At 67.6% G+C, this 11809-nt stretch overlaps 1 protein-coding gene across 2 annotated transcripts; it reads right to left on the bottom strand.

The window, feature by feature from the left end:
• Positions 1-18: 18 nt before the first annotated feature.
• ADAM8 (ADAM metallopeptidase domain 8) lies at positions 19-10617 on the bottom strand. 2 transcript variants are annotated; one of them, XM_011372585.2, is made up of 24 exons: positions 10456-10617; positions 9489-9592; positions 8472-8548; positions 8248-8326; positions 8090-8166; positions 7687-7870; positions 7375-7437; positions 7229-7297; positions 6773-6942; positions 6606-6687; positions 6185-6333; positions 5910-6087; positions 5550-5639; positions 5206-5395; positions 5044-5125; positions 4637-4799; positions 4203-4280; positions 3683-3767; positions 3048-3162; positions 2324-2519; positions 1872-1937; positions 1691-1741; positions 541-597; positions 19-232 (listed from the first exon to the last, which is right to left on the bottom strand). In XM_011372585.2, the coding sequence occupies exons 1-24, from the start codon at positions 10499-10501 to the stop codon at positions 209-211; spliced, it is 2475 nt and encodes an 824-aa protein (XP_011370887.1). In that variant the 5' UTR covers positions 10502-10617; the 3' UTR covers positions 19-208. The 2 variants fall into 2 exon arrangements, with proteins under 2 accessions (XP_011370887.1, XP_011370886.1); XM_011372584.2 differs by having other exon boundaries at positions 19-236.
• Between the last annotated feature and the right edge of the window lie 1192 nt (positions 10618-11809).

An 11809-nucleotide genomic window follows, 5' to 3' on the forward strand; every position in this document is an offset into this window, starting at 1 on the left:
GGCCACGAGGAGGTGGCTCTTCTGCTCGGCCTTCTCACGGTGGCCCCAGCCCACTGAGGGGCCCGAGGGCCTGGGCAGAGGCGCCGCATTGGCTGGCACAGTGACCACATGGCTCCCAGCACGAACGACGGGCAACTTCCAGGCAGGTGGGCGGACACCCCAGGGCGCTCATGGGCCCGGCCCCATCACCGCCTCTGGACAGGGGGTTTCAGAGCGACCTTTGGGCCAACGACTGCCTTGGAGGAAGGAAAAAGAGCCGACGTCAACACCCGACTACAAACAGCGTCGATGACTCTCACTCCCTCTTACATTTCTTAAAATTTAGATTCTCAGTTCCCCTAACGACGTGGTGGCCCTGTGCGCACAGGAGACAGCACCGGTGACCGCCACCATGCTGACTGGGGACGCAGACTCACACTTGAAAGACGCAGTGGGAGTGGCAGTCACCAAATGGCCTGGGGCACTCAATTGGGCAGCAGAATGGACTACAGCCACCACGCCGCTGCCGGGTGGACTCTGCTGGGGCACTGAGGGGCTCACCTGAGTGGGTCCAGGCTTGACCGGTGGCATCGGGGGCGCGCAGGTCGGCTTGACCACCTGGAAGGAGGCAGACACAGTGGCAGGGGGTGCCACCCACCGTCCCGGCCGGGCCAGCCGCTGCCCTCCCAGGCGCTCTGCCCTGCTCCAGACCAGACACAGGCTTCTCTGCTGAGCTCGCTACAGAAAGTGCCCCCAGCCCCTCCCTCCACCCAGGGCCACCCACGCCACCCATCTTTACCCATGAAAAGCTCTTAAATTGCCAGAGCATAGGTCTTGGAGGTTCAAAAGCTAAGAATCAGCCACTAAACTTTGCAGTTTTCATTTCTGCTTTCCTGGGCTGGGTGGGGGAGGCTTGCCAGGCCTAGCCCAGCCGCGCTCAGCCCTGGCCGCGCACCGCAGCACCCAGGACGCCTGGGTGGGCCCAGCATCCGTCGTTTTCAGTAACCCAGAAGGACTTCACTGAGCAGCGAAGGCCTTTGCCTGGCTGTCACCACTCCCTGGGCCAGGAAGCTCTCTGCCCACCCTGCCCCTGGCCCGGCCTGTCGAAACCCCTCCTAAGACCAGCTTTGCAACTTTTCGGTAAGTCTAAAATTAATTCAAAATAAAAAGTTACAAAGAAAAGAAGCAGAGCCTGTCTGTTAAGCGGGCACACCGCAGACGCTGCCTCACGGAGCCCCGCGTGGGTCACAGTTTAGGGATCACAGGGTCCTCATCTCGGGGCACCTCCCAGACACTGACTACGAAGGGAAGATGGGGCTCCCCGGGGAAGAACCAGCGCAGGTTAGCAACACCAGTGACACGGGTGCACCCCAGGCGAGTGGAATCCGCCCCAGGAGGGGACCTGACTTGTCGAGAAGGCCCAGCCCTTCCTGCCACCCCAATCCGGCAGCCACCTGCTGGAGGCCAGTGTGCCCAGGGCCACGGTGGCCAGCGGGCAGGCCCCTCAGCAGTGCCCGCCAGGCCTCCAGCAAGGAGGCCCAGGGCCAGGTTCACGGTCTGTAGGATGGACTCCCGGGGGAGGCAGGCAGGCCCCCTCCTGTGGGGCTCGAGTCGTGGGGGAGGCTGGGGATTTGGCCCCGGAGGGGCCCCCCGGCCGAGGAAGGGCCCAAGCACAGCCAGGGGCGTCTCCTGAGCGGCCAAGTCCTCTCACCTGCTTGGGCTTCTGCTCCGGGAGGGGCTTGGGGGGAGGAGCAGGTCTGAGCTGGAGAGAGAAAGAGCAGTCAGGACCCCAGTCTTCGCTGGCCTGGGGGGTCAGCCTTCTGACAGTGTGGTAGCTGGGGGTCCCCAGCCCACAAAATCCACCCCTCCTGCTGGCCCCCACCACCGCTCACCTGAGCTGGGGCCTGCTGGGTGTACACGGGGACCGGAAAGGGTGGGCTGCACATGGTGGCCGGGGGCTGCAGGGGACAGAGTCGTGAGCCTGGACCTCGCCACGTGGCCGCCCCAGGAGCTGTCCCTCCCAGCTCAGGACCTGAGACTCCTGTCCTCCCAGAGCGGAACGGCACCCACGTGTGCACAGGGGCTCCGCCCCGCCCAGCAGGGACCCAACCCCACCCACGACCCCCTCCTCCCCTTCCCTCAGCCCTGTGGCTCAGGGGCTTGGAGGTGCACAGGAGAGGGAGTCTGGGCCTCAAAACCGTCTTTGAAAGGGCCCCCCAGGGACCCTGAGGCTCAGGTTCAAGTTGAAAGCAAGTTCCACCAGTGGTTCACACGGGTCCTCAGACACCACTCGGAGGCCTGGTCACCCTCCCTGGGCAGGGCTCGGTGGCCGGCTGGTGCTTACAGCAGGGGGCGGCTGTTTAGGGGTCACCGTGGAAGCTGTGGGCCTGGGGGCCGGGCTGGGGCGGATGGGACGTGTGGCGGGGGCCGGCTCTGGGGGGCCCGAGGCGGGGGCCGGAGCCCTGGCCCTGGCTGGCGTCCTGCCTTCGCCATGGAACAGAGGGTTGGAGAGCCCCAAGGCCGTCTTGGGCGCCCCGCTCCTGCAGAGGAAGAACAGCGGTTCAGCCTCCGGGCCTTGGGTTCCGACCCAGGACTTAGGGCTCCTGGGTGTGAGGCCCCCAGCTTGCCCAGAGGACTTCTCAGCTGCAGGGAACCTGCCCACATGGTGCGCCAGCCACAGCCACACAGAGCGGAGGTGGCTGCATGCGTCCTGGGCCCCATGGCTCTGCGGTCGTCAGCCAGGCGGGAGGCGCTCAGAGGCCAGTGGGCAAATACGTCGCGCTGCAGCTGGCACAGGGGTCCAGGCCCCACAGAGAGGGGCCAGCCGGGGTAGGCAGGCCATGGGGGCCGCTTCCCAGAGCCCACAGGGCCAGGTGTGTGGGACGACAGAGGCACTCCCTCTGGGTCACCGAGTCGCCCATGCCCACATCGGCGAGAGGCCCAGGAGCCGCTACCCCACGTGCACCAAGGGCGGGTCCTCCTCCAGCAACAGCGGCCGGTCCCCAGCAGTGCACACAGGGGCTGTGCCCGCTGCATACGCTGCTGCTCTGCAACCCCAGCACCCTCACCTCCGCCAGATGGGGCTCCTGGCCTTGCGGGAGATGACCACGCCTGCCACGGTGAGCACCAGAACCACCAGCAGCAGCACAGGCAGCAGCACGGGCAGCAGGAGGCTCCGGGACGCTGCAGGGCACACGGGGCAGGAGTCAATGGTGGGGGGCCGGGGGGGCCACAGGGACACAGCCCCTGCCTGAGCCGGCTTAGGGGGGCGCCTATCGGGGCCCCTCCCACAGCCGAGCACCTGGCAGAGGGCCCTCGGCACTGAAACTCGACATGTCACACCAGCGATCCTGTGCCCAGGCCATAGGCCAGAGGGCTCGGCACTGGGTGGCCCCTGGCCCGCAGTGACTCACAAGAGGCCCCGTCAGGCTCTGCAGGCCGTGGTGCTATGGACAGCTCAGGGCTCAGTGGCCACTGGGGAGAGAGACTTTTGGGGGTGGGTGGCCCTGAGGTTCACAGGCCCAGGAGGGGACTGAGGCCCCAGCCCCTTCCACACCCTCCCCCCAGGACAGGGCTTCCCTTCTCATGTGGGGCCGAGAGGGACATGTGGGGACAGGATGCCTGGGATGACCAACCCGAAGGACACGCTCCCCGCTCAGCCCCTCCCAGGCGACCCGCGCCAGCCCCGTCAGGCCATCCGTACCCACGTGCGCGTGGGGCAGCCGTGCTGCACAGCTCGGCGGGGCCCAGCCCGGGTGGCAGTGGCACTGCGCCTTGTGGTTGCACACCTGGGGGGGAAGAGGCATCAGGCTGGGCCCCTGGACCTCCCGGGCCAGCACGGGCGCCCCCTGCACAGTAGTCACAGGCCTGGCCTCAGGCCTGCTCCCCGGGGGCTGCGCGGAGGTCCGGGGTGGGCTGTCCTCGGGGTGTACCCCACCCTCCCCCGGACGGGCTCAGCAGGGCTGCTCCAGCCCCTTTCGTTTCAAGTTCTGGGTAGTGTGACCTTCCCTAGTCACAGACACGTCACTGGGAGCCAAGCACACTTGCCACACATCAGAAGAGAGCAGCCCAGCTGACATGTCCGCCGGCACCAACGTGTCCGGGCCTCGGCCTGCACAGGACCCCTGCCATGTCCCCGGGGGCTGGCCTCTGCCCTCTGTCCACCTGGGCTTGTCCTGAGCCAAGCCTTCAAGTCCCCTTCACCCCAAAGGCCCACGTCGTACCCCATGGCCGCTGCACTTGGCGGAACAGTTCTTGGATCTATACACGTGGAGGTCCTGGCAGAGTCCCTTCCAGCAAACCTGGAAGGTGGGCGTGTCCTCAGGCAGCTGGCCTCTGCCCCTGCCCCCACGCCCCCTCGGCCGGCCAAGCCGACCTCAACACTGAGGCAGGCACGGCCCTCCGCCCACCACTGCCACCAGCACGACAAAGGGCCGGCCCCACCTGCTCTGGGGGGACACGCGGGACGGGGCGGGGCGGTCTCCAGAGCTCCTGAGAGCAGAGGCCTCCGGGCCCCGCCCCGTCCTGCTCCGCCCCCGCCCGCTTCCCACCTGCGCTCACAGGGTGGTTTCCGCCTGGGCCCCGGGGTCTGGCAGGCCGACTGCCTCGGGGCGCACGTCCATCGGGTCGCAGCCTCAGGAGCCCAAGGGCCACTCACCTGCTCCTGGCCGCACCGGGTGCCATCAAGCACAGGCTCGTATCCAGAGCCGCTCTCCAGGACGAGCGCCTGGCAAAGGGCCGAGTCTGCGGTGACAGAGCAGGAGCCTCGCTCCGGGGGCTTCTGGCCCCCCTCGCAGAGCAGGACGCCACACTTGTTGACGCTGTGGACAGAGGGACCTGCTGTGGTGCCAGCTGACTGTGCTCGGGGAACCGAGGGAGTGGTCAGCAGACAAGGCCCCAGGCCCTGGGATGAGCCGTGGGACCCCCCGGGCGGGGAGCCAGTGGGCGGCACGCCCAGGGGTGCTGCAGAGACCTGGCTCCAGTGTGCAGAGGACCCTTCTGGGTGGCCCCCTGTGTGGACGGCCCGTGCCCTGGAGCCAGGGCGTTGGCCTGGGCGGGACTCACCTGCGGGAGCTACGGGGTGTCCAGGTCCGGCAGTCTGGCGGGACGCTGTGTGCGTAGCACTTGTCCACGGCGGCCCACGCACCTGCAGGCCGGAGGCAGTCAGTCCCCCCGTGTGGGGCCCGAGGTCCCCACAGGCTCACCTGCTGCTCATGGCCGCCTCACCTGGCCCCCACAGGTCCTGGCACCTCTGGGCCAGCGTGGGACAGGCCCCAGCGTAGCAGTAGCCCCCAGGGCAGGGCGTGCCATTCTCCTGGAAGGCGTCCTCCGGGCATGCCGGCTGCTGGCCATCACAGTGCTCCTCCAGGTCACAGGCATCCTTCAGCGGACGGCACAGCGTGCCAGCTGGCTTCACCTGGCCGGGCAGACCAAAGCTCAGTGGGAACAGCAGGCCCCCAAACACCCACACCTGCTGCTTTGCCACTGGTGTCCCGGGCCCCTTCGCACTGCTGACCTTAGGACATGGCTGGGTCGGGGGCAAAGGGGGCCTCTGGGGGCCCTGTGCTCACCCTGCACTCGTGGCAGCACGTGCCGTGGGCACACTCGGCCCCCTCGGCCAGCTGGCAGGAGGTGGCATTGCAGCAGCGGTTCTGGCAGTCCTGGGGGTGGGGACAGCAGGGGGGGTCTTGGTGGGCCGAGCGCTGGGCCGACACTGGGCTCCAGGGTGGACAGGCCCACAGGGAGGCCGTGGTTGCCTCTCCCCCGCCCCCCACCCCCCTGGATCTCCATGGCTCCTTGAGAGCCTCAGGGGACAGGAGTGGTCTGATGGTGGCCACAGCAATACAGGGCACCCCGACCTGTGGGATGGAGACCGGGCTCCCAGACGTGGGTGGAGGGCAGAAGGCGGTGCTGGGCGCCAGGCCCTGTACCTGGGGCTGGCCACAGTCACATTGCTCCCCGCGCTCCACGAAGCCGTTCCCACACACGGGGCCGCCCACCAGGCGGTCGGGGTCAGGGGCGTTGGCCAGGCAGGCTGTGCGGGGCTTCTCCATGAACCTCTCCAGGTCCGCCTGGCTGCAGTGGCTGAACCTCCTGGGGAACGCGGAGCTGAGGGGGAGGGTTTGCCGTCAGGGGAAGGGTAGGTGGTGGACAGGACACCACCCCCGCCGGGTGGTGGCCCTCGGTCCGGCTGGACAAGTCTCACCCGATGCTGGCCGCCATGACGCAGCCGCCACGGTCCCGAGATTCGGGGCAGTAGCAGCCCTGGATGTCCTCGTCGTGGTCCATGCCCAGGTTGTGGCCCATCTCGTGGGCCATGGTGCTGGCCACACCGACGGGGTTCTGGCTGTGGTCCTGCGGGGAGAGGCTGTGAGGGCCACGGCTCCCCTCCTGCCGGCCCTCGGCCCTCGCTGCTCCGGGCAAGCCCGAGTGAGACGCTTGGTGACACTTCCTGCCAGCAGCACTTCTTAAAACATAGGACACACACCCTCCTGAGAAGGCAGCTGTTCGGGAGTTCGTGGGGACAGCTGGGGACCAGCTGGTGGACCCGAGTGCCGAGGTCTCCTCCCCTCCCCACCCCCCCACGCACCCAGCTCAAGCGCCAAGGCTGGCTGCCCGCCCCGCACCTGGCTCACAGCCGCCGAGTCCCGGGAGCACATGGTGGACACCTTGGCCAGTCCCACGGTGTTCCCCGTGAAGTCGACCCCGCTGGAAACAGGATGAGAGTGTGCGGGCCGGCCACCGCCGCAGCCCCCCGGGGAGACCCTGGGGCCGCCGCGCTCTGCGCACTCACGTGATGAGCTGCGCGTTGTCGTGGGGGTATCGCCCCAGCAGGTGCTGCGCCCGCCAGGCCAGGAAGTTGTCCAGCGTGGTGCTGGCCTGGTTGCTGACGTCGATCTTGTCGTTGTGGTTCCAGATGTCCAGGCCCACCAAGACCACTCGGAATCTGAGCTCCTGGTAAAGCTGCGAGGGGACAGGGACCCACGGTCAGGCCCCAGGACTGCGAGGCTGGGAGTCTCCCTGGCCTGTGGGGCCAACACTCGCTGGCAGCAACCAGGGGCTGTGCTGGGCGGGGTCCCAGGCTCCCTCCTGCAGACACCTCTCCAGGCACCCCCTCCACCCTGGTTGTCGAACCAGGATTTCTGTCCGGCCGGGCAATGCCTGGGCCGAATGGACCTGGGCTGCCGGGGTCCCGGAAGCCTGGCCTGTGGGAGCCCCTTGGAGGTACCCCACCCTACAAGCAGCCCACCTTGTCCACGTGGTTGATCACCTCGAGCACCCGCCTGCGCACGGCCTCTCTGCTGCCCAGCTGCTGGAACTGGAGTGCAGCCAGTGAGTCTGCAGCCGAGACGCCCCCCGCCCCCCCCCCCCCCGCCCCCGCCCCGCCCACAGCACCTCCTGGCTGTCAGTGACCACGTACACCTCCACGTAGCGCGTCTCTTGGGACAGCGGCCGGTTCTGCAAAGTGGCAATGAGAAGCCGGTCAGTGGCTCCAGGCCCCCCACACTGACCATCTCCTGGGGCCCTGGAGCTGGTGCCCGGCCGCTGCTCAGTGTTGGGAGGGGCCTGTCTGGGAGGCACAGATGAAGGAGCTGTCTCCCGCTGGGCATGTGGACGGCGGGCAGCACTCTCCCGTGGCTGAAGGCGGGGCTTGGGGGATGCACAGGCCCAAGTGGACAGGGGTGAGGCAGGGAGGGGACTCCTCACCCGGGGCCTGAAGGCTGCAGAGGTCCGTGGGCCCAGGATGCTCTCCAGGCTGGTGTTCGTGACCCCGCAGGTCCCGGCCTTCTGCCGCAGGTGCTGGGCCTGGTAGAGCGCATGCCGCCCTGCTTCGCCACCCCCATCCAGCGGTTCAATCAGGTGGACGGCCGAGCCTGCCCGGAAGAAGCCCCTGAGGGCGGGGCGCAGGCGGCTCCGAGTCAGAGCCCCGGCCCCGCGTGCCCTTGGGGGGTCCCACTCTGAGCCGGGACAGCGTCTGGGCCTTGGGACCCTCGCGGTCGGGACACTTGTCACTTCTAGGGGGAGCCCAGACCCCCAGGTGCACAAAGGGGTCCCCAGGTCCGGCCCTTCTCGGCCTCAGTTCACTTCTGTGGCAGGGGAGGGCACGCACCTGAGGCCGTCGCAGGTGCTGAGGCTGGCAGCAGAGTGCGGGTGGCCCTCCACACGGCCCTGGTAGAGGCAGTGGTCCTGCGGGAGGCGGGCGAGAGGACTCTGCAGGCCCCACTCCTCCCGCCTCCCTGCCACCCCCAGGGCGGGCTTCGGGCCTACCTGCTTGTGTAGCCGCTCCGTCACCTGGGAGCCGTTGGCGGCCGTGTAGGTCTCCGTGTAGCCCGCACCCACCAGGTCCCTGGAAGAGAACCGCTGTGGCACCCCGGGCCCTACCGCCTCCCCCAGAAGCTGCACCGGAGGCGAGGCTGGGCCAGGGAGCTGGAGGCGGGGACACGGGGCCGGGGCCGGGGCCGGGGCCGGGGCCGGCCCAGGGCCCTGCGTACCTGTTCTTCCGCAGGTGCAGGGTGAAGGTGCGCCCATCGGCCCCCAGTACGTAACTCACACTCTCTGGGTATAGGCCCTGGGCAGGGAGAAGGAAGGGATCCAGGTGAGGGGCTCTGCCCCAGGCCACGGCACCCTAGCCTGAAAGGCCCTCAGGGGACCCAGGCTAGTGAGGGTGCTGGGCCGAGCTGGGCTGTCCTGAAGGAGCCCGGCAGGCCTCAGGCCTCAGTTCCTCCACCGGCCCACACCAGGGTAATGACGGTGCCAGCTCTTCCCCAGGAAGCAAGGGAGGGGCAGACAGCCCAATGGTAGCACAGGAGGTAGGAGTGGGCGGGCCCCTCCGCCCCCGTGCCGGGTGCCTGCCCCCAAGAGGCCCCGCCGCTCCCCACAGCCCTGCCTCCTGACGGGTGCCCCTTGCCCATGGGGGTGGGGGCGGGGCAGGGCTCTTCCCCAGTGAGTCAGGACAAAGCTGCCCCGAGGCACACGCACTCACATGCCTCATGCACACACGCACACTCCAGGAGTTTCGAGGATGCCCCAGGCAGCTCTGGGAAATCCCAGCCTGCCTCCCAAAACGTGTCTCACTGCAAACACGCAAAGGAAGTGACAGGCCCCGTGGAGCCACCCCCCTGGCTAGTTCTGTGGAGGAATTTGAGTGAAACTGGGGAGTGGCCGGGCCAACGGGGCTCCTGGGAGGCAGTCCAGGGACAGCCAACCTTCAGCAGGTGTGACAGCACCCAGGGGCAGGGCAGCTGGGTGGCCCTGCCCACAAGGAGGGGCAGGACACAGGAAAGTAAGGCCTGGGGGAGGGAAGGAGGCCTCCAGAGGCAGAGGACTCAGGCTGGGTGCGAGCCCCTGAGGGGTCAGCTCACAAGCACAGAAGCCCGCCTGGCCCTCAGCCCCCAGGCTGGCCCTTCACAAGTGGCTGGACACATGGGAGGCATAATCCTCTAACACACCAGCTCTGCAGGGCCAGGGAGGGAAGCCCCTTCCCCCACCGGCTTCCAGGCCAGACTCACCAACTGGGAGGACAGGGCTCGCCGGGTGCGGGGTCCTGGCAGGCGCTGGGGCCATACCACCTCATACTGCTCCACGTGGGGCAGCGGGGCGCTGGGGGCAGCCACTGTGGGAGGACGGGGTCAGCAGATATGCAGAGCATCCACCTTCCTGCTTGGGAGACCCTTTCCCAGGCTGTGGTGTGGCAGTGTGGGGCCCAGACCGAGATCTGGCCCGGGAAAGAACACAGGACCCCCGCCCTGGGTGGGGCCTATAAGCTGCCCCGAGCCAGCCATCCTAGGAACCCCCTCCACTTCCGAGGCCCCAGTGTGGCTGGGGAGGCAAACGCCAGCACCCTCCATCTCAACCAGGCACAGGGGCACATCTACTGGGAAGCAACTGGCCCCCCGGGCAGCCAGAGCCCTTGTCTGGGATCTAGAAGCACCCTCGTACCAACGATGCCAGCCGGGACCCAGCACTGGGGCGAGTGGGTGCGCTGGGGACCAGCCACCCTGACTCTCCTCCCTCCATTCAGGTGCAAACGGATGTGCCTGCACAGTCACCTCCAGCAGCAAGGGGCCCGGGGAGGGACCGCCCGGCCCGGAAAGTGGCTCCCATCAGCCCCTTCTCTGGCAGCCTCCAGCACGGGGCTGGGACAGATCCCTCAGACCCGGAGCCCAGGAGGCCCCCGGAGCTCAGTCCTCCCCTGGGGGGACCGCTTGTGGGACACAACCAGCCCCCAGTGCCAGGCCACCGCTCCTGTCTCTGCTTCCCTGTAGGACCAGGGGACCCCCTGGCTGGGCAGTCATCCCAAGGCGGGGAGGGGCCCAGAGCCGCGGAGAATGGCCCAGGCACTTTTCCCTCAGTCCCCTTTGAAATCCAATCTTCCTGCAGCAGCCCCGGGGCTGCCTGCTGAGCGACCCCCAGGGGCCAGCCCCAGCCGGCAGCAGCTCCCTTGGACCTGGCCGGAGCCCCAAGCCCAGCACTCACCCTGCAGCCACAGTGTGCCCAGCAGCCAGAGCCCGCAGCAGCACATGGCTGGGGTGCCCACACGGTCTGGGAGGCGCAGACCGGGACCTGGGGATCTGGGGTTGAGTCTGGGTCTGAGGGCTGGGTGGGAGCAGGAATGCGGCTCTGCCAGCTTGAACAACCTAGTCCCCAGCACCCCCGCCCCGTCCCGCCCCGCCCCGCCCCGCCCCAACATCCTCCTCCCAGGGGCAGTTTGGTACCCCTGTGGCTACTTCTCGTCCCTGGGGGACTCTTGGCCCATGTCTGTTGTCCAGTATATGGAAAAGCTTGACACTGTGACCCAAATTAACAGGAAGCCAGGTGAGCACACTGGCCCGAGCCCCTCCCTACCACGGTGCCTGCAAGGGGAAGTGGCCAGCCAGGCTGACTCGGAGGGGAAGTGACTTGTGCAAGGCTGTCTGGGGGTTGGCCAGAGGTGGGCATGTGCCCTCCGACTTCCTGGGGAAGAGAGAGCTCCCGCAGCCACATGGGGGTGTTCCGCCCCCCCCCCATCCTCGCCATCCTGTGACGATAGTGTTCCTCCAGGGGACAAGCAATGCGTACACCTCACCTTCACAGGGGGTAGAGGCCTCTCCCAGAAGGCTTGTCCACAGGGTTCCTGAGGACAAGGCCTGCATCTCCTCAAGAGGTGGTGGGGGCTGCCTGCCCACTGGTAGCACCCCCTGGTTTCTACCCTCCCTGTCCTGGGGGCAGGGGCCACCCACTTCAGCCTGACATCCAGGCTTCCCCAACTGGGTCCCTGTCACCAGGGGACCCAGGCTTCTTTCAGCTGGCCAAGTGGGTTTGCCCTTCGCAGCCTGGGGGGTTTGAGCTGCATCCCTGACACACTCCCTAGGATGGCCATGGCTGAGGGCAAGTGTGGTGTCCATGGGCAGTTCCAGACCAGAGGTTAAAGTTCAGTGGGCCAGTGAAGAGGAGGCAGGGGGACTAGCGCAGGCTTGGGCATCTTGGGCACGGCTCCTGGGCAGCACAGGTGCTGGCCCAAGAGCTTCCATCCCTGGGGCCACACAAATTCCCACTCCTGGTGCTCTGACACCTTAGTCGGATGTTTGAGGGCCATATGTCCTGTACAAGCCACTGTGAGCTGGCCAGACCCTTGTGCTCACCGACAGGGACTTCCCAGCAGCTGCCAGGACCAACGCGGGCGGGCAGAGCCACTCCTGCGACAAGTGAACCCCCTCCAGTGTACAGGACACACCTAACGTGTCCCCACCAACCACTCCAGGTGCCGCCGGATGCTCCCGGTGCCGTCACCACCTGGAGGTGGGAAGTCACTGCCCAGAGCCCAGGACAGGGACTGGGTTTCCGGGCCTCG

Source organism: Pteropus vampyrus, unplaced genomic scaffold, assembly GCF_000151845.1.
Source record: "Pteropus vampyrus isolate Shadow unplaced genomic scaffold, Pvam_2.0 Scaffold211, whole genome shotgun sequence".
In the NCBI taxonomy this organism is placed as follows: Eukaryota; Metazoa; Chordata; class Mammalia; order Chiroptera; family Pteropodidae; genus Pteropus; species Pteropus vampyrus.